This window comes from Ciconia boyciana, chromosome 4 (assembly GCF_034638445.1).
Source record: "Ciconia boyciana chromosome 4, ASM3463844v1, whole genome shotgun sequence".
Lineage (NCBI taxonomy): Eukaryota > Metazoa > Chordata > Aves > Ciconiiformes > Ciconiidae > Ciconia > Ciconia boyciana.
Genome location: NC_132937.1, coordinates 13,330,780 through 13,358,472, shown reverse-complemented (window position 1 = coordinate 13,358,472; position 27,693 = coordinate 13,330,780). Strand labels below are relative to the sequence as shown.

Below are 27,693 nucleotides of genomic sequence, written 5' to 3'. Positions count from 1 at the left end.
TGGGCTTTGCTAATTTTTATTGGCGTTTTACTTGGAATTTTGTTCAAAAGGTTGCCCCGCTCACAGCACTGACTCAATAAGGGTGTCCCTTTTCAGCAGACACACAAGGTTCAGGAGGCCTTTGACGACTTGAAGCAGGCGTTTACAATGGTCCCGGTTTTGGCCCACCTGGATACCAGTCATCCTTTCGTGTTGAAGGCAGATGCTTCTGCCCATGCCATCAGGGCAGTACTTTCTCAGCGTAGTTCACTGGATGGACAGCTTCATCCTTGTGCCTATTTCTCCTGCCAGTTGACTGCTGCAGAGAGGAATTACAATGCCTGGGATGAAGAGTTGCTGGCCATGGGGGAGGCGTGTGCTGAGTGGAGGCACCTTCTTGTGGGTCCTGCTGAGCCTCCTTTGGTTCTGACTGACCATCGAAATCCGGAATATTTTAGGAACCTAAAGTGCCTCTCTCCCAGTTGGCTCATTGGGCAACTTTTCGCTCTCAGTTTCCGTTTACTGTCACCTACAGGCTGGGTAAACAAAATGGCAGGGCAGATGCCCTGTCACGTCAGGAAGCCTCAGCAGGAGATGCTGAGGCAGATCTGCTCCCCTGTCATTTTTCTCTCTGCAAAATTTTTTTGCGGCTGTGCCAGCCAGTACCTTGGTTCTGTGCATCGAGTGATGGCCGGTGATCCTTTGGCCATGCGGTTTTGGGCAGGGGATACTTCACAGAATCTGCAGGAGAAGGATGGTTGTCTGTATCACGACGAGCGGCTGTATATCCCTGCCGACCCGCTGCGCACACAAGGTCCTTCAGCGCTGTCATGATGCACTGACAGCAGGGCACGGTGGTCATCAGAAGACTGCATCAAGTCACACAGAGCTACTGGTGGCCTATGGTGCATGCTGATGTTGCAAGCTACATTCAGGCTTGTGATGTCCATGCCAGGGCCAAGAGACTGATGTAGAGGCTACGGGGACTATTACAACCCTTACAAACTCCTGAGCGGCCACGGCAAATTACTTCAATGGATTTCACTGTGGACTTGCCTGTGTCTCAGGGGCATACAGCGAGCGGTGCTTGTGGTGGTGCACTTGTTTACAAAGGTGGCTATTTTTGTTCCGCTAAAGAGGCTGCCCATGGCCCCTCAGACTGCATACTTGGTTTTGCAGCTATTGCTTCACTGTCATGGTCTGACAGATAGCATGGTGACAGATGAAGGGGCCCAGTTTACTGCCCAGTTCTTGAGGCAGCTTATGGGCCTGCTGGGGGTCCAACTCTGTCTTTCCACCCTTTATCACCCACAGTCTAATGGTCAGATGGAGCAGGTAAACCAGATCCTGGAGCAGCATCTCCACTGTTATATTAATTAACATCAAGATGACTGGGTCTCTCTGTTACCGTTGGCAGAATTTGCACATAACAGCAGTGTCCACTCTTCCACGCATCAGACCCCTTTTTACACACAGTACGGTTTTCATCCCCGTGACCACCCAGCTACTCCAGTGGCTGTCCAGGGGTTTTCTCCTGAGGACTCCCTTGAGCGGTTGCAGTATATGCATTTGTTTCTTCAAGAGCAGCTGGAAAAAGCAAAGGCTGCTTACAAAGACTATGCAGATAGTCATCGGTGACCAGCGCTGGACTTTGTGGTTGGGGACTATGTTTGGTTGTCCGGTGAACATGTTTGTTCTGTGCATCCTTCTTCCAAGTTGGACCACCATTACCTGGGCCTGTATAAAATCTGGTTGCGTTCCGTCTGCACCTTCTACGCACTCTCAATATTCACCCATTGTTCACGTCTCCCTGTTAAAACCTGTTCACCCGGATCCCTTCCAGTGGCAACCTCTACCTCCATCTCCAGTTATGGTCCAGGGCCAGAGAGAATATCGTGTCTGGGATATTTTGGGTTCCAGGATATCCTGGGGTACCCTGCAGTATTTGATTGATTGGGTGGGTCATGGCCCAGAGGTTCCTGGGCGCCCGTTATCCTGCTAAGTTTGGTCCACTGGAGGATGTGGGGCACACCCTGGGTGAAGGAGGGAGATAGATAGTGTCAGGGTTACATAGGTATCTGTTCAAAGGAGATGATCTTCTGTAAATTTTAAGTCTTCAGCTGCCCTTGGTGTGTTATCAGGAGAGCTAATAAAACTGGCTAGCAGGCAGAGCTCAGCCTCTTCTGAGCTACTGCCTGCAAGAGCCTTCAAATCTTATGTCTTTGTCTCTTGTCTTGGGCCTGCCCTGACAAGCAGCTTCTTCAGAGAACAGAGAGGTATATCCACTGACTGAAAATTAAGGTTATTATACATCCTATTGTTACAATAGCAAAGTAAAGAAAGCAGCATTTAAGTCTCCACATTACCATCCTGATTCCCTCTGAAGTTTCATATCCATCTGTCAATAAAATGTACCTTATTACAAACAACTACATACACATATTAAAACTGTATTTTCTTGGTTAGATATTAATGTACTATGATAAATACAACAATCATAATAATTAAATTACACCAACAGAATTTGACTGTTTAGACATGAAAACGTAGCACCACATTTGAAACATTACATGCAAAAGTTTAACAGGTGAAAAAGGACTTAATGCAAATAGGTGAACTGTGATACAGTTTTCTACCAAGCTTCACAGTAAATTTTTCCAAGATTACAAAATTTAAGCTCATACGTAAGTACACATTAACATGCCATGCTTCCACACAGCAGAGAGCATATGATTGCCCTGGTGAAAGTGAGAATATGCATGCTTTGGATGGCAGAAGATTGACAAGGTTGAGGAAAGGCATTCGGTGTAAAGTGCAATTAGTATTTGGCAATGCAATTGTGTTTTCCTGTTTAAGGCTCATATTGGTGAAACATGTAACTTAAAGTTATAGTTATGTAACTGAAGTTATTTTAAATATTAATAAATATCACTGGTTAAATGCACAGTTATAAATTGTAATACTATTAACTATTTTGCTTCAATTTGTTACAGAAAACTTGGATAAAATGATTTTTCTGAATATTAAAGAATATTGTGACAAACGTGTAATATCGAAGCATTATATATTAAAGAGAAGGCTTAATTTTTTAGCCCAACATTTGGCAAATAAGGTTGCTACCCATGTAGCTTAAGTAAGAAATTGAAAAAAAAATAAGCTTTGATTTTATGATGAACAGGTTATATGTGCAGTTTATATGTGCAGTTTATGAATTAACACAAAAGTTAGATATTAAGAATTTTAAGAGAGCAGTTTATATTGGAATAAAAAAAAAAAAAAAGACCAAAGGAAACCACCTATGTCACCAAAAAGCAAGTCACTGGGTATTTGTTTTAAACATAGCCAATTCAGAAATCTTGCATAAACATAGCAAGCTCCACCACCTCAAGATCAGTCTTGGTTCTTGCCCCAATTATGCTTCTGGTGAGGCTGTTCCAGAGCTTCATGACTGAAGATCAGAAATCTGTTTCCAGCTGAAGTTGATAGACAGCTATCCTATCCTTCTCAGACTCTTTTTGCTAGGTTAAACAAGGCAAGCTCTTTTAGCCTCCTCTTGTAAGACAGGCTTTCTGTTTCCTGGATCATCCTAGCAGTCCTTCTCTTCACCTGTTTGAGTCTGAATTCATTTTTCTTGAACATGAGTGATCAGAATTGTACACAGTAATCCAGATAAAGTTCTATATCAGTGGCCTTGTGCAACAAGATTAACATTTCCTCTCTCTTTACTGGAAATACCTCACTTAATATATCCTAGGAGCACATTTACTTTTTTCACAGCTGCACAAGAGTGGCAGCTCACAGTAATCCTGTGTTCAACTAATATACTCAAATCTTTCTCATCTTGCTTCAAGATGAAGAGCTTCCATTGTATATAAGATTTCCTATTCTCAGTCTTCATCTAAATGAATAGATTCATTAAGAAAATTCTTGCCACCAAATTAGCAATGTCACAGACCACTTTTGGAGACTGGGAATTACCTAGTTCTGTACAATTTGGGCACGTTAAGTTCTCTGTTAAACCGAAAGAACACAGTTCAGTACAGAGCTGTGGCAATCAAAACAAGCAGGGCAATCATATTCAAGAAGTTTTAGACCCACACAAAACCAAAAGTTTGTCAGTAAAGTTGTTATATGGAGTAAAAAAAAAAAAGAAAAAACTTAAAACAAGTTTTTACCTATCTTTTTTGCTCTTGCCTCTTTGTTTCCCTGCAAGAAGCCTTAGACCTTCTTCAGTAGGATGCTGATACCATTGTAAACTAAAGAAAAAAAAAATCCTCAAGTAAAACAATGTCAGTATGAGCAATTCAGAGTGCTTTTTAAAAAGAGAACTATATATCAACACACATACATACACACATTAAACCATGTCATTTGCAGCACCTAACCAAAATACCTTTGTGTTAAAGTACCAACATTGTCTCAACTGATGAATTACAGCTAAACTTCAATTCTCTTCAGCATAAAAGACACGTGTTCATAATTAGAAAGGTTTGGAACTATCAATGCACCATTCAAGTGAAAGCACTTATGCTTCTTAAAACACCAAATTTTCAAGTTGTCATCAACCACAGCAGAAAAGGCTGTACCTATATTGGAAAAAGGTCACTATATCATTACAATTACCTATGAGAATCATGTTCTAAATGATTTTATTAAGGATAACTATGCTTCTCAAAAAAGAGTAATTTTTTAAAGTCTGCAACAGCTATTATGGAATAACCATAACCAGTCTTTTTTATTATACAGACCAGATCTTTACATCTACATTCCTGTCCTAAAAACACCACAGCGATATCTTCAACTCTTACTAGAAAGAAGAAAAATGAACAGTACAGCTTACAAAAGCATAGATATCAGTACATTAAGGGTATTTAACTGTAGCGTAGAAAAATATTTGTACATTGGGTTTACATGGGGAGGTTGGGGGGGGGGGGGGAGGGGGGGCAGGTCTGCAGGGGTGGCCCCTGTGAGAAGACACCAGAAGCTGCCCCCATGTTGGACACAGCCAGTACCAGCCAGCTCCAAAACAGACCCACCACTGGCCAAGGCCAAGCCAATCAGCAATGTTGGTAGCATCTCTGTGATAACATTCTTAAGAATGGGTAAAAAACGCTGCACAGCAGCTGTGAGAGAGAAGTGAGGGAAAAAAAAAAAAAAGAGAAAGAAACAACCCTGCAGACACCAAGGCCAGTGAAGAAGGAAGGCAAGGAGGTGCTCCAGGCACCAGAGCAGAGATTCCCCTGCAGCACGTGGTAAAGACCATGGTGAAGCAGGTTGTCCCCCTGCAGCCCATGGAGGTCCACAGTGGAGCACATATCCACATTGCAGCCCCTGGAGGACCCCTAAACACAGCAGGTGGATGTGTCCTGAAGGAAGCTGCAGCCCGTGAAGAGCCCACGCTAAAGCAGATTTTCCTGAAGGTCTGTAGCCCATGGGAGGGACCCCACGCTGGAGAAGGGGAAAAGCATGAGGAAGAAGGATCAGCAGAGATGAACTGTTATGATCTGACCACAACCCCCATTCCCCATCCCCCTGTGCCGCTCGGGGTGGGGGAAGGAGGTAGAAGACTCATAGAATGGCTTGGGTTGGAAGGCACCTTTAAAGATCATCTAGTCCAACCCCCTGTTGTGAGCAGGGATACCTTCCACTAGATCAGGTTGCTCAAAGCCCCATCCAACCTGACCTTGAACACTTCCAGGGATGGAGCATCCACAACTTCTCTGGGCAACCTATTCCAGCGTCTCACCCACCCTCATCGTAAAAAAACCCCTATTCCTTATATCCAATCTACATCTACCCTCTTTCAGTTTAAAACCGTTGCCCCTTGTCCTGTCACTACAGGCCCTGGTAAAAAGTCTTTCTCCACCTTTCTTATAAGCCCCCTTTAAGTACTGAAAGGCCGCAATAAGGTCTCCCTGGAGCCTTCTCTTCTCCAGGCTGAACAACCCCAACTCTCTCAGCCTTTCCTCATAGGAGAGGTGTTCCAGCCCTCTGATCATTTTTGTGGCCCTCCTCTGGACCCACTCTAACAGGCCTGTGTCTTTCTTGTACTAGGGACCCCAGAGCTGGATGCAGTACTCCACGTGGGGTCTCACGAGAGCAGAGTAGAGGGGCAGAATCACCTCCCTCGACCTGCTGGCCACGCTTCTTTTGATGCAGCCCAGGATACAACTGGCTTTCTGGGCTGCAAGCACACATTGCCAGCTCATGTCCAGCTATTCATCCACCAATATCCCCAAGTCCTTCTCTGCAGGGCTGCTCTCAATCCCTTCATCCCCCAGTCTGTATTGATAATGGGGATTGCCCTGACCCAGGTGCAGGCCCTTGCACTTGGCCTTGTTGAACTTCATGAGGGTCACATGGGCCCACTCCTCAAGCCTGTCCAGGTCCCTCTGGATGGCATCCCTTCCCTCCAGCGAATAAACTGCACCACTCAGCTTGGCGTCTTTGACACTAAACTAAACTTTAGTGGGGGATGGGAAGGTTGAAAGAAAGAATAATGGTGGGACAAAAAATGCAATGCATGCTTTAGGAGAAACTTCCAATTTTGGAAGTTCGATTGCTGGTATAATGAAGTGTTTAACAGGCACTTGCACAGACCTCACTGATATCATCTTAAAATAATTTAAAAATTAGTATAATGGATAATTAAGATTTCAAGCTGGCAATGCTATAAGGAACATAATGTGTTTAATAGGGGTTTCCACATAGTCTGTATCAGTAGGTGTTATTATGCTAAATATCTGACTGATGCTGGAGTTTGTTCAACAGAAAACAAGTTTAGTACAAACTAATAATATACTACAGAAATTCAAAACACTGAATATTACAAGTTTCCCCTGAAGGAATTCACTGCCAGTTCAAACACTAAAAAAAAAAAAACTAAACACCCCAAAAAATCCACCCCACAAAAAACCTAAAACCAGAAGAAACCCACAAACCTTCACCCCCCAGAAAAACCCCAACACCCCAAACCAACCCAGACTTGACGTGAAGCGGGGGTGGGGGGGGCCTGAATTTTGTTTTGGTTTTCTTGATGGATCTGTAAAAATGAAAATTATTTCATTCATTTTCATCACATGGTCCCAGATGAAACATTTGCTGTTTTTGCAAGAGAACTTTGATACAAAATAGAGACATTGTGAGACTGAGAATTAAGTTAAAGAGTCAGAGCAGCTACCTTTTCATCCAAAAAGACAAACTACAAAGATACTTTTTTATTTCTTAACTTTTATATGATCTAGACAAAGTGTGGTAAAGCACAGAAACAGTCTTCTGCTTTGTCATTCATCGTCTCCCAGATTTGAACTTGACATAGTGAGTGTACCACAAATAACTGATGACCCCTTTCGATCATGCAAATCACTTCTGTTGGAAGCTAATTTTTTTTCAGTCTTTCCTACAGATGGACATATAGTACCTAATACAGCAGCAGAGAAAAATACTTGTTCTGTGTAGTATACTAGCACAAATCAACAATGCTTAGACCACAACTATGATATAATTACACTATAGAACTACACTGCAAGTGATTAATGGTGATAACTAACAGTATGAGTCTAATTAATAAACCCTACGTACCTTGTGTTTGAAATCTCAAAACCAGGAGATTTAAACAAACATTTTAATAAAGGTAGAATTAAAAATTTGGAGTTTGCATCTGCTCCAGCTTATGTATGGTTAAAGCTGAGGTCCCAGAACTATAGCTTTGACATATCCGAATTAGTATAAATAGCAACAGCAGCACAGATATTCCCTAGTTTAATCAAATGAAGGTCATTAATGAATGACCAACAAAACATCAGTTTTCTTCTCTTCCTAAAATAGCCCGAAAAATAGGACAGAAGTAGCTGAAAACCTTAAAAGCAATGTTTTGGTAGAGATCGATTTATTAGTTAAAAATGCAAAAGCCTATGCAAATACCTGAGCTGCCAACTAATTGAGTTCAGTTAGTATGATTATTAAAATTCTGTTCAAGCTCCGAAAACAGCACAGATTTACTGTTGAAAGCATTTATATTTCTTTTCAAATTTAAGTAAATAGCTTTTCAATGATACCTGTTCATTCTGTAAATGAATAATTACCTTACACCTATCCATTCTAACAGTTCCTTTTTAGGACTTTTAATGTACACATACAGGCATCTTGAAATGAACTGGTCACTTAAAGTTCCTGGCTTTTGTATTTTTGAATGGTGATGTGTTTATCCGCCCTCCACAAATGGGAGGGCTATCTCACATAGATATTTTAGACAACCTCACTTAGAAAAGCCTCTCAACCTTTTGCAAAAAAAAAAAGTAGAGATTTGATATTCTGAAAATTTCAACTATTATAAAAGACAGCATACTACTTCCTAATCACACAGAGTGTTTCTCTTCCTGGAAGAAAAGACAAAGTGTCTGTGGTTTTGTTTGGTTTTTAATATTTAACATACTGATTTATATTTAAAACAGCTGGTGGTTTTAGTTATTATGGATACAGTCACACATGGAATGCTCCCCTTGCAACTCATGTATTTGATCTATTGTTATAAAGTAGCATATTGACATTTATACTAATCCTGTCCTATGAAGTATTAAAAAAAAATTTTTATTAAGTACCTAAGCACTCTTTATATGCAAGGCTAATCAGCAGACAGATTATTGAAAATACTGAGACAGTGCAGAGAAAAAAAAAATCCTTCTGTTCTTGCAGTGTCTTGTATTCAATTTAGCTTTTTAATATTAAAGTGTGGCTTATGCCTTTAAAAAGAGCTGGACAGCAGCTAACTTTGACCGATACGATTAAAGCAACAAACTTGAGTCTGTTCTTTTACAGCAACACTGTCTTATACTTTGAGCCTGTAAGTCCAGTGTCATGATACTATAGTTTTGCTAAAATTCAAGAATAGCAGATGAATTATTTTTTTTTAGAAATGTAATTTAAATTAGTTCACTTTACTGTTTCTACTCTAATGCGTTATTGTGTTACCATATTCAAACACAGTGCAGCAACTTTTTCTTATCTTACCTGCCACTACAGAGAAGCCAACGGGCAAAAGAGTAGTGAGGTGTTATCTTCTGTATGACACTAGCCATTACCATGGTAACCACCAGCTGTACACCTATCACACCCTGCAGAGGAATAAGTTAATAACAAGTCAGTGTGTTTAAAAAAAAAGGCACTGAAGTACTTCTAGTTTTTTTTAAAAAAAAAAAAAACACAACATTTTAAAACCACCTTCATATAGTAGGGGTAATATTTTTGGTTCTTTTTATACTGCAGGGGAAGAAAAACAATACTGCATCAGTTTTCCAGAAATCCCCTGGAACTTGCTATAATAATCCAAAAAGAAAAGGCATTGCCAAACCACAAGGATAGTAACATATGTATTTGAGCTGTCAGATAGTACAAAAGCTTCTCTGTTTAACAGATGTTAAGCCACACGATGGCGTGACATTTCACAAGACATTATATCTTAAAATTACATCACTGATTAGGATCTTGCCTTTGGTGTTCTCCAATTCTGACATGACTTAACAGCTGACACTGCACAAAGCTACTAGGAATTAACAATAATTTATAAAATTTGCATTTATGACTTGAAATTTCAGCTTTCTATTTACATGCAACATTTTCATGCTTAAAATGTCACAAGAAAAAAAACAAACCACAAATCTAGACATACAAGTGAAATTTACCAAAATATACAAGTTAAAAAGCACCAACGATCAAACAAATAAATAACTTATCTTTTTTTAAACTGACCTGTTTTTCAAAATACTCTCTCATGAAAAGGAGCATATGCACATTTTCAATCAGCACACAAAACACCACATTTAAGCAGTGGCATAAGAATGTTTATATGCCTATTTATTCTTAAACATCAATCTTTGGATATTGCTAATTACTAACAATATCTTAAAGACAAAATATATCCCTTTGTACTTCTAAAGTTCAGAATTATACTTCTGTATTGGGTCTGGCTGGGATGGAGTTAACTTTCCCCATAGCAGCCCTCATAGTGCTATGCTCTGTATTTGTAGCTAGAACTATGTTGATAACACACCAGTGTTTTGGCATCGAAGCTGTCTCTCTAACACACACACACACCCCCCCAAAGGCCAGTAGGCTGGGGGTGGGCAAGATCTTGGGAGGGGATGTAGCCAAGACAGCTGACCCAAACTGACCAAAGAGATATTCCATACCATATGACAGCATGCTTGGCAATAAAAGCTAAGAGAAAGGAGGAAGGGGGGCATTCGTTATCAAGGCATTTGTCTTGCAAAGCAACCTCTACCTGTACTTCCCAGGAAGTGGCTGGACATCACCTGCTGATGGGAAGTAGAGAATAAAACTTTTTGCTTTGCTATGCTTCCACGTACGGCCTTTGCTTTTGGTTTATTAAACTGCCTTTATCTCAACCGATGAGTTTTTCATCTTATTTTCTCCCCCTGTCCTGCTGAGGAGGGAGCAGTGATAATGGCTTGGTCAACCCACCACAATCCCCTACAAGTAGAAAAGAAGGCGGCAGAACAAGAGACCACCCTGGCTTAACAATGAGCAGTTGGATGTCCTTAAAAGAAAAAAGAAGCCTACTGGCTATGGAAAGGCGGCCAAATAGCCATCGAGGACTACAAGAACCTTGCCAGGGCATGCAGTCAGGAAGGCTATGGCTCAGCTAGAACTGGAGTTGGCCAGAAACATCAAGAACAACAAGAAAGGGCTCTTCAGGTACGTGAGCAGTAAGCAGAAGCACAGGGAAGACATAGGCTCATTCCTAAACAGGGCAGGGAAACTAGTCCCTAATAATGCTGACAAAGCAGAGGTTCTCAATACCTTATTTGCCTCTGTCTTGACCAGCATAGCTGGACCCCACATCACAGGATCAAGTAGCTACAACAACACACTTGTTGACCCACCAGTAATGGAGGAAGGGCTGGTCTGCAGCTTCTTGCAAGGGCTCAACCCACATAAATCTATAAGCCCAGACAGAATCCACACCAGGGTGTTAAAGAGAAGTGGCTGACATCATTTCAAGGCCACTATCTATAATATTTGAAAAATCATGGAGATCAAGGGACGTCCCTAATGACTGGAAGAGGACAAACGTCATACCCATCTACAAGTGCCCAAAAGAGGACCCAGGAAACTACAGGCCCATTAGTCTTACTTCAGTCCCTGGGAAAGTAATGGAACAAGTCCTCCTAGAAACTATCACAAACCAAATGAAGCAGGTGATTGGGAAAAGCCAGAGTAACCTGATCACCTTCTAAAACAAAATAACATCTTCTGTTGGCATAGGGAGAGCAGTGGATGTTGTTTACCTGGACTTCAGCAAAGCGTTCAACACTTTCCCACAGCCTTCTCCTGGACAACTGGCAAGATACAGACTGGATGGGTGGTCTGCGAGATGGGTTGGAAATTGGCTAACAGGTCGCACTCAGAGGGTGGTGATCAATGGTTTTTACTCAGGCTGGCAGACTGTCACAAGTGGGGTCCCCCAGGGATCGATACTGGGCCCCACACTGTTCGACATCTTCATAAATGATCTGAACGATGGGATTGAAAGCACCCTCACTAAGTTTGCTGATGACACCAAAATGGGTGGTGAGGTGGACACCTCAGAAGGGAGAGCTATCTTACAGAGAGACCTGGACAGGCTGGAAGAGTGGGACAGCAAGAACAGTATGAAGTTTAACAAAGACAAGTGCAAAGTCCTGCACCTGGGACGACATAACCAAAGAGCCCAGTACAGGCTAGGACCTGTGTGGCTGGGGAGCAGCCTTGCTGAAAGGGACCTGGGGGTCCTGGTGGACAACAAGCTGAACATGAGTCAGCAGTGCGCCGCTGCAGCAATGGGGGCAAATCGGATCCTGAGCTGCATCCGCAGGGGCATTACTAGCAGAGATAGAGATGTGATCATCCCACCCTACTCAGCGCTTGTCAGGCCGCACCTGGAGTACAGTGTCCAGTTCTGGTCCGAACAATTCAAAAAAGACGCAGACAAGCTGGAGAGGGTCCAAAGGAGGGCCACAAAGATGATCAAAGGGCTAGAGAATCTGCCCTGTGAGAAAAGACTGAAGGAGTTAGGTCTTTTCTCCCTGGAGAAGAGAAGGCTCAGGGGGCGGGGACACCTCAAACTATTCCAGTACTTAAAGGGCGGCTACAAAGAGGACAGAAGCTCTCTTCACAAGGAGTCACATAAAGAAGACAAGGAGCAATGAGTACAAGTTGCACTGGGAGAGGTTTCATCTCGATATACGAAAAGTATTTTACAGTGAGAACAATCTATCACTGGAACAACCTCCCCAGGGACGTGGTAGAGTCCCCATCACTGGAGGTTTTCAAGATGTGATTGGACAGGGTGCTAGATAATCTCATCTAGGCTCCCTTTTCAACAAAAGGTGGGACCAGATGATCTTTTGCGGTCCCTTCCAACCTGGGCTATTCTATGATTCTACGAAGATCAGGCTTGAAAGCTCTAGGCATCATTTGAAATACTTTATCTTTGTTAGGGATTCTTGTCATCTTGGAGTCATGTGCATTAGACTACCCAAAGCAATTACCTAGCTAAAGGGAAGTGTACTTAGAATGAAATAAAGTGTTATTAATAAAGTTGCCTGTATATTTGATACATTTTAAATACCAAAAAAACCCATGCATGTTTATTCTGACCATCTCATATGATGAACCTATTTCCATCCAGTGGGATGTTGTAGTAGTCCCTTTCTAGCCCAAACGGAATCCAATACATAGCATCAGTATCAAGGCTTGTTGAAGCCTTAGGTCACAAGCTGTGAACTTTCACCCGGATTCACTGACCATACACTGAACTTTTACTTGGCTACATGAAGGAAGGCCCCCAAAACCAGTGCAAACCAGAAAGATAAGGAGGCTTCAACCTTAGCAGAAGCTGCAGTCTTAGAGATAAGAGAAGAATTGGCCTGCCTAGAGACAATGAAAGGGCCCAATGAAGAATGGGAAGACCCCCAGACCCAAATACTACTATTGGTCCAAACTGTCTCCTGAGGAGAGGAGAATTTAGATTGTAAGGGTATAATTACCCAGGGATTTTTGTTCTGGGTCCCTCTCCAGAGGCACCCAGCTCGAGCTATTTTCACCGCTGTACCAATCAATAAATTAATCTGGCATACATCGTATCAGAGACTCTGCTTCAGGAAACCTAGGGTTGAGCCAGAGGGGAGAGGAAGCATCCGAGAGTGAATGTGTGTGTGTGAGCGAGGAGTCAAAAAGGGACATCCTGTCAGCTCAGTGGAGCTGCCCGCTGCAAAGGGACTCTGGTCCTAGCAGTTAAAGTCTCAGGTGGTGTGTGTGTGACTCCCTGAATGGTGTGTGAATGCTCGGGCAGTGGCTTCTCCTTTAACAGGGAGATAAACCACTGTCCCTCAACCTAGCTTGCTTACTAAGCCTTAATCCTTAGAGTTCATTATCTCAGCATAAAGCTACATTAATATTTCTTTAGAAAAACCATCTGAACAGGTGCCAGTGTTTTCTCTCCAATTACTCCTAGGGTTTTGCATTTTTAAGTAAAAGAAGATGTGCTTTCAAGACAACTAACAGGAAGTAAAATTGTGCAAATCAAGGCAGTTAGTTTTCACACAACATAGAAGGTCCAACAGCTCAGCTAAAATGCTTACAATTCAACAGACTATTTAAAACTGCATCCACGTGGCCTGTTTTTGCCTGGGATAGAGTTAATTTTCTTTATAGTAGATAGTATGGGGCTATGTGTTGGGTTTGTGCTGAAAACAGTGTTGATAACACACTGATGTTTTTGTTCTTGCTGAGCAGTGCCTACACACAGTCAAGGCCTTTTCTGCTTCTCACACCACCCCACCAGCAAGCAGGCTGGGGGTGCACAAGAAGTTGGGAGGGGACACAGCTGGGACAGCTGACCCCAACTGACCAAAGAGATATTCCATACCATATGATGTCATGCTCAGCATATAAAGCTGGGGGAAGAAGAAGGAAAAGGGGGGACGTTCAGAGTGATGGCGTTTGCCTTCCCAAGTAACCATTATGCATGATGGAGCCCTGCTTTCCTGGAGATGGCTGAACACCTGCCTGCCCATGGGAAGTAGCAAATGAATTCCTTGCTGTGCTTGCATGTGCAGCTTTTGCTTTCCCTATTAAACTGATTTGATCTCCACCCACGAGTTTTGTCACTTTTACTCTTCTGATTCTCTCCCCCATCCCACTGGGGTGGGGGGGGAGTGAGCAAGCAGCTGTGCAGTGCTTAGTTGCCAGCTGGTGTTAAGCCACAACATCACAACACTAGAACATAGTATAAGGGTATGTGGAAGGATAGTGTCTGCTCCTTTAAGGATATCTGGCCAAAGGAGCCATAAACAAGAACATACAGACCAACACATGTTAAGGAAGGTTGTGATTAGAACAAACCTGGTTAGTCACACTAATTGGTAAGGATATATGGAATGTGAGAAAGTTTATTTTTTTCAGTTGGGGGGATAAGGGAAGGGAGGGGGACAAACAAAGAGACATAAAACCTGACAAATTAGCATTAACAAAAACAATAACAAGAAACAAACCTAGTCAGTCACACTAATTCATGGGCTATCAAGAAACTTCAGGCAAACCTGGGACTTTGTAACTGATAAGGATGCAAACCTGAGGGTCCAGGATTTTGGAGAGGGGTGTCAGTGGAACTATGCCAGCTGATGAGGGAATGTACAGGGGAAGGAGAAACAGGGAGGAACAAAGAAGGGGGGCAGACAGAAAAAGGTTATAAAAGGGGCTAGTTCTGTTATCCCACAAGTGTGAAGTCATTTACCCGGTGTGCAAGACACCAATATACACACAGGGCAGAGGTATTTTATTTCATGTCTGTGCAGAGATGGGCGCTAGGTGGTAGCTCCACAAAGCTAGCACAAAGTTCAGTCATACAGGTACAGTATTTATAGTCTAGTTACCACAGAATCATATAGGTTGGAAAAAAACCTTTAAGATCATAAAGTCCAAGCGTAAACCTAACACTACCAAGACAACCACTACACCATGTCCCTAAGCACCTCATCTACACGTCTTTTAAATACCTCCAGGGATGGCGACTCAACCACTTCCCTGGGCAGCCTGTTCCAATGCTTGATAACCCTTTCAGTGAAGTAAAATTTCCTAATATCCAGTCTAAACCTCCCCTGGGGCAACTTGAGGCCATTTCCTCTCATCCTATCGCTTGTTACCTGGGAGAAGAGACTGACCCCCACCTCTCTACAACCTCCTTTCAGGTAGTTGTAGAGAGCAATAAGGTCTCCCCTCAGCCTCCTTTTCTCCAGGCTAAACAACCCCAGTTCCCTCAGCCGCTCCTCATAAGACTTCTGCTCTAGACCCTTCACCAGCTTCGTTGCCCTTCTCTGGACACAGCTCCAGCACCTCAATGTCTCTCTTGTAGTGAGGGGCCCAAAAGTGAACACAGTATTCCAGGTGCGGCCTCACCAGTGACGAGTACAGGGGCACGATCACTTCCCTCGTCCTGCTGGCCACACTATTTCTGATACAAGCCAGGATGCCATTGGCTTTCTTGGCCACCTGGGCACACTGCTGGCTCATATTCAGGCGGCTGTCAACCAACACCCCCAGGTCCTTTTCCGCCAGGCAGCTTTCCAGCCACTCTTCCCCAAGCCTGTAGCTTTGCATGGGGTTGCTGTGGCCCAAGTGCAGGACCTTGCACTTAGCCTTGTTGAACCTCAAACAATTGGCCCCAGCCCATCGATCCAGCCTGTCCAGGTCCCTCTGTAGACCCTTCCTACCCCCAAGCAGATCAACACTCCCGCACAACTTGGTGTCATCTGCAAACTTACTGAGGGTGCACTTGATCCCTTCATCCAGATCATTGATAAAGATATTAAACAGGACTGGCCCCAACACAGAGCCCTGGGGAACACCGCTTGTGACCGGCCGCCAACTGGAGTAAACTCCATTCACCACCACTCTTTGGGCCCGGCCATCCAGCCAGTTCTTTACCCAGCGAAGAGTACACCTGTCCAAGCCATGAGCAGCCAGTTTCTCCAGGAGAATGCTGTGGGAAACCGTGTCAAAGGCTTTACTACAGTCTAGGTAGACAACATCCACAGCCTTCCCCTCATCCACTAGGTGGGTCACCTTGTCATAGAAGGAGATCAGGTTGGTCAAGCAGGACCTGCCTTTCCTAAACCCATGCTGGCTGGGCTTGATCCCTTGGTTATCCTCTACATGCCATGTGATGGCACTCAGGATGATGTGCTCCATCAGCTTCCCCGGTACCGAGGTCAGGCTGACAGGCCTGTAGTTCCCCAGGTCCTCCTTCCAGCCCTTCTTGTAGATGGGTGTCACATTTGCTAATCTCCAGTCAGCAGGGACCTCCCCAGTTATCCAGGACTGCTGGTAAATGATGGAAAGGGGCTTGGTGAGCCCTTCTGCCAGTTCCTTCAGTACTCCTGGGTGGATCTCATCAGGCCCCATAGACTTGTGAGTGTCTAAGTGGTGCAGCAGGTCACCAACCATTTCCCCCTGGATTATGGGGGCTCCATTCTGGTCCCCGTCCCTATCTTCCAACTCGGGGGGCTGGGTACCCAGAGAACTATTGGCCCTGCTATTAAAGACTGAGGCAAGGAAGGCATTAAGTACCTCAGCCTTTTCCTCATCCTTGGTCACTGTGTTCCCTCCCCCGCCTACTAGGGGCTGGAGATTCTCCTTAGCTCTCCTTTTGCTGCTAATGTATTTGAAGAAGTATTTTTTGTTGTCTTTTACAGCAGCAGCCAGATTGAGCTCTAGCTCAGCTTTGGCCCTTCTAATTTTCTCCCTGCACAGCCTCGCTACACCTTTGTAGTCCTCTTGACTTGCCTGCCCCTTCTTCCAGAGGTCATAGACTCTCCTCTTTTTCCTGAGTTCGAGCCAGAGCTCTCTAGTCAGCCAGGCCGGTGGTCTTCCCTGCCAGCTTGCCTTTCGGCACCTGGGGACAGCCTGCTCTTGTGCCTTTAGGACTTCCTCCTTAAAGAATGTCCAGCCTTCCTGGACTCCTTTGCCCTTTAGGGCTGCCTCCCAGGGGACTCTCTCAACCAGTCTCCTAAACAGGCCAAAGTCTGCCCTCCGGAAGTCTAAGGTGGCAGTTCTGCTGACCATCCTCCTTACTTCTCCATGAATCAAAAACTCCATCATTTCGTGATCACTCTGCCCAAGACAGCCTCCAACCATCACATGGCTCACAAGTCCTTCTCTGTTTGTGAACAAGAGGTCCAGTGGGGCACCTTCCCTAGTTGGCTCGCTCACCAGCTGTGTCAGGAAGTTATCATCTGCCACACACTCCAGGAACCTCCTAGACTGTTTCCTCTCTGCTGAATTGTATTTCCAGCAGACATCTGGTAGGTTGAAGTCCCCCACAAGAACAAGGGCTAGCGATCGTGAGGCTTCTCCCAGCTGCTTATAGAATAGTTCATCTGTCTCCTCATCCTGGTTGGGTGGTCTGTAACAGACTCCCACCACAATATCTGCCTTGTTGGCCTTCCCCCTGATTCTTACCCATAGACACTCCACCTTACCATCATCAAGCTCTAAACTATCCAGACACTCCCTAATGTATAGGGCTACCCCACCGCCTCTCCTGCCTCTCCTATCCCTCCTGAAGAGTTTAGAGCCATCCATCGCCACACTCCAGTTGTGCGAGTCATCCCACCATGTTTCCGTGATGGCAACCATATCATAGTTTTCCTGGTGTACAATGGCTTCCAACTCCTCCTGCTTGTTGCCCATGCTGCATGCATTGGTGTAGAGGCACTTCAGCTGGGCTGTCGTCCATGTCTCCTTCATAGAGGAACACCCCTTGTGTGCTTTGAGGTGTTTCACTGGCATTTCCCTCTTGGCTCCTATTGCCTCAGTATCCCCTAGCTCAACTCTGTTCGACTTTGGCTGTGCCCCAGCGTACCCTGCACATCTCAGAGACACAGGCTGAGTGCCCTCGCTGGCACCTGCTCCCTCTAACCGTGGCACGTCGTCCCTCAGCTTCCCTCAGGCAAGCCTGATATTACCCCCCTCCCCCTTCAAGTCTAGTTTAAAGCTCTGTCAATAAGCCCTGCAAGCTCCTGAGCAAAGATTCTCTTTCCCCTTTGAGAAAGATGAATCCCATCAGACACCAGCAAGCCTGGTGCTGTGTAGGCCATCCCGTTATCAAAAAAACCAAAACCATGGCGATGACACCAGCCACGGAGCCATGAGTTAATAGATTGGGTACCTGTGTTCCATCTAGTGTCACTGCCCACAACTGGAAGGAGAGAGGAGAAAATAACCTGTGCTCCAAAGTCTCTTTTGATTGCCCTAGGACTTCATGTTGCAGCTTCATCACCCCCCACATGGAAGAGCAGTAGGGGGTAATAGTCCGAGGGCTGTACCAGGCTAGGGAGCATCCTTGTGATATCCTTCACCCAGGCCCCAGGGAGGCAGCAGACTTCCCTAAGAGGAGGGTCTGTCTGGCATATCGGACCCTCGGTTCCCCTCAGAAGGGAGTCGCCCACAACTATAACCCGTCTTCTCTTCCTTGTGGAGGTGGTGTTGGTACGAGAGGTACGCTCTTCTGACCTGGGCGACACCTCTGGTGTAGACAGACTGTCATCCCCATCCTCCATTGACTGGCCTTACACCTCCAGGGCCTCATACCTGTTGTACAGAAGCACCTGGGAAGGCAAGGTGGGCGAGGAGGGCCTTTGCCTGCCGCCACGAGCGTGGACTTGCCTCCATTCACTCTCCTCCTTTGAGCTGCTGCCTTCAGCCCGGTGTGTGTGGGGGGATACAGGATCCCCTTGATTGTGGGTTCTTACTGGTGGCTGCTGCTGCTCCTGTTCCTGTCTCAGGGGGGGCAGAGCATGGCACCACCAGTTTCTCTCTTTCTCAGCCTCCCTGATGCTCCTTAACCTTTCTACTTCCTCCCATAGCTCTGCCACCATGCAGAGCAAATCATCCACCTGGTCACACCTCACACAGCTGTCCTCATGGCTGCCATGCATGAACAGTGAGATGCCCAGGCACTCCCTGCAGCCTGAGACCTGGGTGGCCACATGTTTTTGTGGGAGCTCCGTCTGGGTAGCCACATCCACTCTGGCGAGCACAGGGGGCATCGCTTTCTGACGAGTGAAGACCATAGCTTAGTTTCTTCTGAAAGGATGGGGACTACCAAATGAACTCACTTTTCACAGTTCCTCTTGAGCCAGTAGGTGCCTTCGCCTTCCCTACACACCCTGCCTGCGCGAACTGACACGACACGCCCTTCCGACACGACACGCCCTTCCGACACGACACGCCCTTCCGACACGACACGCCCTTTTTGCCCATCCCGGTCCCTGGTCGCTCGCGCTCCCTGGGAGATGCTCTTGTACGGAGGGGAATTGCCGCCGTCACTCTTGTCCCCGCCCACGCTGAGTCAAAGCCGGGCCCTCGTCAGGAGCTCCCTCCTTCCTGCTCAGGGGCCGGGGCGTGGCTGCGGTAGCCCTCTCTCTCCGTGCCCTTTTTTTTCCCCTCCCTTCCCTGCCCGGTTTTGCCGTGGTTTAGCCGATCCAGCAACGGTCCCCCGACACGGTCCTCTGTCTCAGAGCTGCTCGCCTCGGAGGCTTCGCTGAAATGGCCTTATACTTATACAAGTATACTTTATAAGTATAAATGGCCTTATACTTATATGCATAAGTAATTACACAAAGCAGTTTTCTATTGGTCTACATTTCTCTTATTTCAACTTAAAGCTACAGTGCTACTTTAATATTCTGCGCATGCTCAAAGGTGAGGGGTCTCTGCTTGGGCCGGGAGTCTCCAGCTCAAGGGGTATGGCTTTTAGTGTTATAATGAGGATAGTTCTAGTTGTTTCAGATGGTTCCCAAAACATCTTAATTAGCTTACATATTTCTCCAGGATGTGCTTTACTCCCGAAGACAGTAATTCTTGTTTAGACATTCCACATTCCCATCTGAATCCCCCTTATCAACTTTACATAAGCCCTGGCCTTCCACCAGCTCCTGTTAGACTACAGTTACATCTAAAACAGGCTGATCAGTATGCTTGTCTGACTGAGCCCTGTGCCTGATCACTGCAGTCTGTCCTATCTTCTTACTAAATCTTTTCCTAACTACCTCACTGCGTAACCTCACTCTCTATCCCACGTGCACATGTGCTGCAAGGACCAAGTGCCAGCCACTGGCAAGACCTGTGTGTGAGTGAAATTTGGTGCCAACTACTGGAGTCAGACCAGGGGTGTAGTTGCCCCACAGCCTGTGGTGTCAGCTACTGGAACGAAGAGGGTCTCAGTGCCAGCTACTGGAGTGAGTGGAGGTCTCTGCCTCCAGCCACCAGGGCAGGAATGCTGTGTGTCCCAAAAACCAGCTACTGGGGGGGGAGACCACCATGAGAAGAGTGAGGGGCTCAGCACCAGTGGCTGGAACAGGACAACGGGTCACAGCCCACATGCCTGATGCCAACTGCTGGGGCAGAGAGCAAGCGTCTATCTTCCCCAAACCTGGTGTGCATGCATATTCGCTAGCAAAGTTCAAGCTGGACTAGCTGGCGAGCAGGGGGGACCTCAGGTCTGGGCTGGTATCTTAGGCTGGCACAGGTCCATGCTGGTATGCCCAGAGGACTTGTGAACATGGAGTGCCTGTGGGACAAGTGTATGAGTGCTGCGTGCTCGCTAGCAAGCAACAAGCTGGACTAGCTGGCGAGTAGGGGACCTGTGAAGTAAGAGGGCCCAGGACTCAGGCAGGGGTACCAGACAGAAGAGCTGTGCCAGTACTCAAGGGATCCACAAACATGCATGTGCTTTCACTAGTGAACTCCTATCTCTACCAGCCAAAGAGGAGGAAGGGGACTTGGCTGTATATGCTTATGTTTTACATGAGTCCTATATGTAGGTGCTGTTGAAGGCAGTGTCTTGTCTGTGGCAGTCTATGTAACCAGCCATGTCACTGTTATGTGTATCTGTCTGTCTGTCTCTGGGCTACCTGCTCAGCTTTGCTACTGGTTGAACCTGCCAATGGGAAAGCAGCAGCCACATCTCTCAGCCTGGGCAGAGACCCTGGGTCCCTGAGCACACCAGGCTGGGCTCCAGCAGCCGGGCAGGAGGGAGTCCTGGGCCAGAGTGGCTGAAGGAGGCAGCCCCACTCTTAACATCCCTTAACACACAGTTTGTTTTTTTTTTTTTGATACACAGCCACAAAATACAGGGTTAATTTTAATTCAGGCTCTGTCTAGATCAAGTCTCCTATACACTTTTAAGGTTTCCTGTTGCCACTAATATCAGTTTAGCTCCACAAGCACTAATTTCAGGAACATAAATGCAGATTATATATTGATACCTACCAACACTTTATATTCTATTTGACACACTCTAGATTAGAGGACAGAGTTTAGAATCTAGCCAGAAATTCACAACTTAGAAGTTCTTAAAAGTACTTCTTCCTAAAGGACATTTTTCTTTACATCATGAACCAATTTAAACAACATGCAGAGCAAAGATAACCAAGGCAAATAGTCTTATACCAAGACACCACATTAGTCTCTCCTCAATTTTACTTTGCCTGAGGTTATTCTCCCACACCTGTAATACAGCAGGTCAGGTTTTTCCCCCATCCTCTAAACATTCACTGTATCACATACCCAGATCTTGCAAATAATTCAACACCTAGTTTTAGATAGGACTTTGAAACTACTTCCTCACTAATAATAACTATCTCCACCACTGCAATATGACAGCCTTGATCTGAAATCAATAGTTGTATGCACCAGGATTACTCAGAATGGTACAGTAGCAATATAAATGCATGCCTGAAAAAGCAGTTAGTAGAATCCAATTTACAACTTCACCTTCAGAAATGCAATGCCAACTACTTACTTTCTGATCTAACAAGTCCTGTGTAAAAATCTTGTTTTTACAAGTGCATTCTAGTATCCTATAGATGTATTCTATAGATGTTAATTCAGGGCACTTTTTTTTTTTAATAGTAGCACATAAACATACTAAAAAGGCTGCGAATTTTCAAGTGAGAAATGGAAAAGCTTTTGTATTACTAACAATCAGCAAGGTCTCTAGGAGAATATAACAAATACTCATCTGGTACAGTCAGAAAAGTGTAATGGCATTTGTGAAGTCTAGAAGCTAAATGAATACAACATATTTGAAGTGCCATTTAATCAGTAACAAGTTATTGCTCTTGCTGTTAGACTGGACTTTTCTACATGCAAAACCTTTCCTCCATATGTGTATGTGCATGCTCAAGCTGCACTTGGAAAAACAAGACAGTACTTGGCTGAAATGCAAATGTAATTCAAAATTGGCTACTACATCATATAAAATATTTTATGGGATTGCCAAATAAGAGAGTCCTGCTTCTTTTTTCACTGAGGCTCTCTATGCATAAATATTATAGAACTCTCTGCTAGTGACTATTAAACAAATCAAGTTATTGCTGTAGAAGTCTCATGACCAGAACAAAGGCATTTTTAAAATCACAACTATCATTACCACTGAAGCAACCAATATATATTAAATGTATTATTAAATTACAAGTTGGACTAGTCCAAAGAATCTGGTCTATGACAATGAAAAAAAAAACCAAGGTGAGGTAATAATATTATTATTACAAGGTTTTTAAAATCCAGTTTACCTATATTTCCCTAATTAACACATGAACAAGAACTATGGAAGCTATCACTCTCCAGAACATTTACCTTTTAAATAGAAAGTTCTGCCATTACAAAGATCATTCCAAATATAAAGAGAGAATAGTCTTTAATACCTCTGCTGAACAGTCTAAACATGGCCTTAGGTAGTGTTAGGATGTTTGTGTAGAATTTAAATTTGTGAGCATAACTACATAGAAGAGTCCCGATGGCCATAACTTGGAAGAGTTTAGCTAGCAAATTATGTTGATAGTTTAATTTATAAACCTCTTAATGCAAAAGAAACTGATGAACATTTTATTCTACTCTTGATTTGGAACTGGAAAATACAGCCTTCAAACAGCATAAGAGTAGACCATCACAGATAATCTTTTAATTTTCCTTATATCATAGAATCACATGCAAGGATTATTTGTCCATACTTCCAGCAACTAGTAAAGAAAATTGGTTCTGATTTTTCAAGCCCATCAGGCAACAGAAATAAGCATTCGGGGGGGGGGGTGGTTTGGGTTTTTTGTTGTTTTGTTTGGGTTTTTTTTTTTTTTTAAAAAAAGTTCTACATTGAATGGACAAGCTATTTGCCCACAACCTTCCAAAGCCAGTTTCAAGTACAGTGCTTGATGGCAACACCCATGGAATCCTACAAACGGTACAAGTATTTGAAAAATCTTTTGATTCAGTATTCTAAACCCTATAGAAAAAAAGAAATAAAAAATATATGGAAGGAAAAAAGAAAAACAAAAAAAACCCACAAACCACCCAACAGCTACACATTTCTTTGCAGGTTCCTAAACATACATAAGTAACAGATATGCAAGTAGAATCAGGCCATTAAGTATTTAAATATTATGACATTCCGATTTTAAAAATCTGGTTTTACTTAAAGCAGAACTCTAAAGTGTAGTCCCTAAGCAAGGCTTTCATCATTTGAACAACACTAGCATCACCGTAGCTAGAATGACATATTGGCATTTATATCCATACAGAACAGAAATATATGTATTAATGGCACATATAAAAGGCGCATTTTATACTGGTATAAATGTAGTCCTAGGGTGCCCCATATATCTCATATCTGGCAAGTATATTAAAAGTGGACTCAATCAACCCTGGTGTTGCAAGTTGTAATTAAGACCTAAATACAGAGTTCAACATATCTTTATAGTGAAGGGGGTGAGCTCATAAAACACTCATGTCTCCACTATTTAAACTAGAGATAGCAAAAAAACTTATGTCATTAGTAGCAATTACACCAGTCAAGCTTCGTTCTTCTTTGTTTCTGTCTGTATTACAAGAAGCTCATTTACAGTGAGTTATGCCAGATGCAATAGTTTGTGTCTATGCCAAGACATCTATTAAAAAGTCACCTGAAGCCAGATTTCTCATAAATCCAATGCATTTGTATACTTCCAGAGCATATACTATAGCTCTAAAAATGAACTAGTAGTAATGCTAATGCAAGCATTTGATAAAGCTTTTTAGATATATTTAAGATAACAGGTAACTCAAATCATTAAATGCTCTATTCTTTCTTGGCTATATGGGGTGTGAATATACATATATACAGGTATGCATGTTTCTATTTAGAAAAGTGCATCTTAAACCTGATACAGATCATAAAATGCAGCAATTTTGTCTACTTCCGACTGGGAAAGAACCAAATTTGAAAATAACTACTGTGGCATAAAAACACATCGGTATAAAGTCATTATGAGACTGAAAACAGAACAGTATTTCTCCAACAAGTACTAGTAACAGAGACCAGCTATAACACTTTTATTGGGGAGAGTTGGGGTTTGTTTTTTTTTTTTGCTTCCCCTCTGCTCCAGTCATCCCCAAAACCAAGAGTTGTTACTGCAGCAAAGGCCGGGGGAGGGCGCAGAGCCTCAGCCCTAAGTCACAAGAGAGCAGAGGAGCGAAAATGGCCCCTACCCCCAGCTCAGTACGGAGCCGAGAGAGAGCGCGATTCATAAGCGCCTCTCACCCATCCACCTCCTCCCAGTGGAGAGGTTACATCCCCAGAGACCCAGTCCCGCAGCCACAAGCCTCCTCCCAGCCCCTGCGAGGTCCGAGTCACCCAACCGGCCCACACACAGGAGCTGTCCTTCCACTCACCATGGTGCTTGAGCTGCTCTCACCCACCGCTGCTCCAGCCGCCCAGCCTCACCCTCCTCCAAGCACATAAATCCGCTGCTCCGCGCCACCGCCACCTCCACTGTGGCAGCCAAGCATCCGCCAAACACCCACCACGCACCGGCTCCTACTTATCTCACACCTCACCTCACAGAGGTCACATCAGGGCCCCACCAGCCAGAGGCCCAACTAAGCTGCCCTCCCAACTGCCTGCGCAGACGGGACCGTAGCGCGCCAAGGCTGCTCAATATTAGCCAACTCTGCCCCTGCCGTTCCGCCCCCACATACGGAGGGTAACTAGACAACGAAAGGCACCCATCAGGGAACAAACCAAGCAAGTCTCCAATGCCCTCCCCATCAGGCGCAGCAACGGTAGCTGGTTCTGCGCAGGGCGGTAACATGACCCTGACCACGTGACATGGGAGATCACCAGACTGCTGACCTCGCAGGGGTGAGCGAGATATTCCTCAGCTCCACTAAGAGCTCTGGGGCTCGGCTCGGCTCGGCCCGGCCCCGCCCCGCCCCGCCCCGCCTCGCCCCGCCTCGCCGCCGACTGTAACAGTGGCCTGGGAGGGGCGGGCGGCCGAGTTGTCTTCAGAGCAAGCATGCAGGCGGTCAGGGGGTGCTCGCGAGGAAAAGGGCAACAGAATCAATCCCGGGGAAGGAGGTGTCTGCTGAGAGACAAGCGCTAGTCTGGCGGGGGTTGAATTGAAGCCGTAGGCATAATGGCAGCTTCAGCCGTAGGGCATAATGACACCTCCACGCATGCGCCCTGGCACAACCCGGGGGGGCCGGGTGGAATGGCTGAGGTGCATACGCAGAGACGCCGGGGCCCCCTCTTGCGTCTCGAGTGCGGCCCGGTGGGGTAGGAGTTGGATGTGCCAGGCGCCTGCGTGTGCTGCTGAGGGTGGTGATGGTTTCTTCCCCCGGCGAGGCGGTTGGTGGCAGGTGTCTGTCTCTGCCGTGGAGACTCTTTCAGGAGACCCGCAATAGTGTGCACAGGCAGCAGGGCAGCTGGGCTTGGCACCGCTCTGTTCCCTTACCTCGGCCAACCCCGGCCCTGTCGCCCCACCGGCCCCGTTAGCTTTCTTTTCCTGTCTGGGGGAATTTTCCTGCTATGCCTCTAGCGGCACGGTTTCGATCTGGAAGCATTGGAAGCTTTAGTTGCGAGTGATCGGCTCGCCCCCGTGAGCCACACTTTGTTTCTTGAAGCCAGTCCCTTCTCCATCTGTAGCCCCGGGATGGCTGGAGATTGAACCCTTACATGGTCCCCTGCACGGCTCCTCTCCGTGGTGATCCCGAGCTAGTGATTGCAGGTGGCACTAAGGCTGAAACACTGCTCTAGGAGCTCCTATGCACTCTCTTCTAGTGAATTATGAATAGACATGGTAATTAAAGATAATCACCTTTTCCATAACCTGTGTTAGGATATTGTGAAGCCTGAAAAGCCTAGCCAGCCAGCAGCCTGAAGGGATCACAGTTCACCAGCAACAGGTGCATCGGACACACCACTTCCCAGGTTCAAAAGCACCCTAGCCTACCAATGCTAGTGTCCTGTGCTGCAGACACAAAAAGCAGTGCTGTCTGCCAATGTGGAGCTACTGTGTACATTGATGCTTAGACAAAGACCTTCCTTTTACTTGAGAGAATTCAAATGGTCTAGAAATAGCCTCTTAAAGAAGTGCCTGCAGATTCATTTTGACTTCTGTCCTGAGCACGAGAACAAGCATGCCTGTTGTATCATAGCACTACACCTGCATGAGCATAAAAGGATGTATACTACTGGCATTTGACCTGGAAAAAATTTACCATGTTTCTGCCTTTAAGCAGCTCTTCAAGGCAAAAAATATTCACCCCAATCCACTTATATATAGTCACCATCATAACAGAACATGCCTTGATACCAGTTCCACCATCCCAAAAGAACAATTTTAAATTGTATCTATAACTGAAATAACAAAATATCTTTCTTGTAAATCCTACTTCTTTAAGTATACCAACACATTACTTCATGTGTGAACTGGAAACTGAAACACAAGAATTCTGCTTGAATAGAGAAATAGTATTTTTGGTATTTTGGCTAACTTTACCTGCCTTTCAGAGAATCCCAACAGAGAAGTTCAGAGTGAATCTAAATCTCACACCACACACAAATACTTAGGAAAAGATAATTTAATAACAATTGTCATGGAGACTTATAAACTATGACATTCTGACATTTTTAATTGTTCCTTTGAAATACATAGCAGCTAAAAGAAAAAACTGACAAAAAGCACTCAACATTACAATAATAAAACAATAGAGAAATAGAGAAAATAGACTTCAAAGGTAATCTACTCAGATACAAGAGATTATAGTACCAAGGGTGAAGACAAGACAGGTTTGACCTATTTGAATTATTTTATTTTAGTTGGCAAGTCTTGGGCCTCCCAATTTATTAACACTATGATATTTCTGGCAAATGTAGCATGGTAGAGCAGAGCACTGTCAATTTAAAAAAATAAAAATTCTAAAAGTATTCTATTTAAACTATTAATCATATATTCGTGGTATACAGAGAATACCAAAGAAAATAAGTAAGTTCTTAAAATAGAGTTATAACTGAACAACATTAATCTTGTTCCTAGTATAAGAAGTATAAGAACAATAAGAGATCTGATGCATTTGGAAAGTGACAATTTGAGACACATTTAGAACTTCTGAATTTAAAACTCTCAAAATATGTATATCTTTTGCAGGAAATTCATAATTTACCTATGGAACTCTTTGCCATGAGATTTCATTGCTGGTAAGAATTTAGTGGTATTTTATAAAAAATATGCAATTGAAATTGATAACAAGCATGGCTATTTTATGAACTAAAATAAAAATTATTTAATGGGTGGCTTGAACTCTAACAAACATGTTTTAGAGCCCTAGTATTTTAATTCT

At 44.5% G+C, this 27,693-nt stretch overlaps 1 protein-coding gene across 7 annotated transcripts in view; it reads right to left on the bottom strand.

The window, feature by feature from the left end:
- LOC140650450 (transmembrane protein 161B-like) overlaps nucleotides 1-25,107 on the bottom strand; it is a 74,883-nt gene extending 49,776 nt beyond the window's left edge. For 3 of the 7 annotated variants that reach the window (XM_072858666.1, XM_072858663.1, XM_072858667.1), the window contains exons 1-3: nucleotides 24,745-25,103; nucleotides 8,989-9,092; nucleotides 4,155-4,235 (exon numbers count right to left, since the gene is read on the bottom strand). In XM_072858666.1, the coding sequence (XP_072714767.1) occupies nucleotides 4,155-4,235; nucleotides 8,989-9,092; nucleotides 24,745-24,747 (188 nt within the window). In that variant the 5' untranslated portion in view covers nucleotides 24,748-25,103. Of the gene's footprint in view, nucleotides 1-4,154; nucleotides 4,236-8,988; nucleotides 9,093-24,744 lie in introns of all 7 variants that reach the window. The other 4 variants (XM_072858661.1, XM_072858664.1, XM_072858665.1 and 1 more) reach the window with 3 other exon arrangements.
- Nucleotides 25,108-27,693: the final 2,586 nt, after the last annotated feature.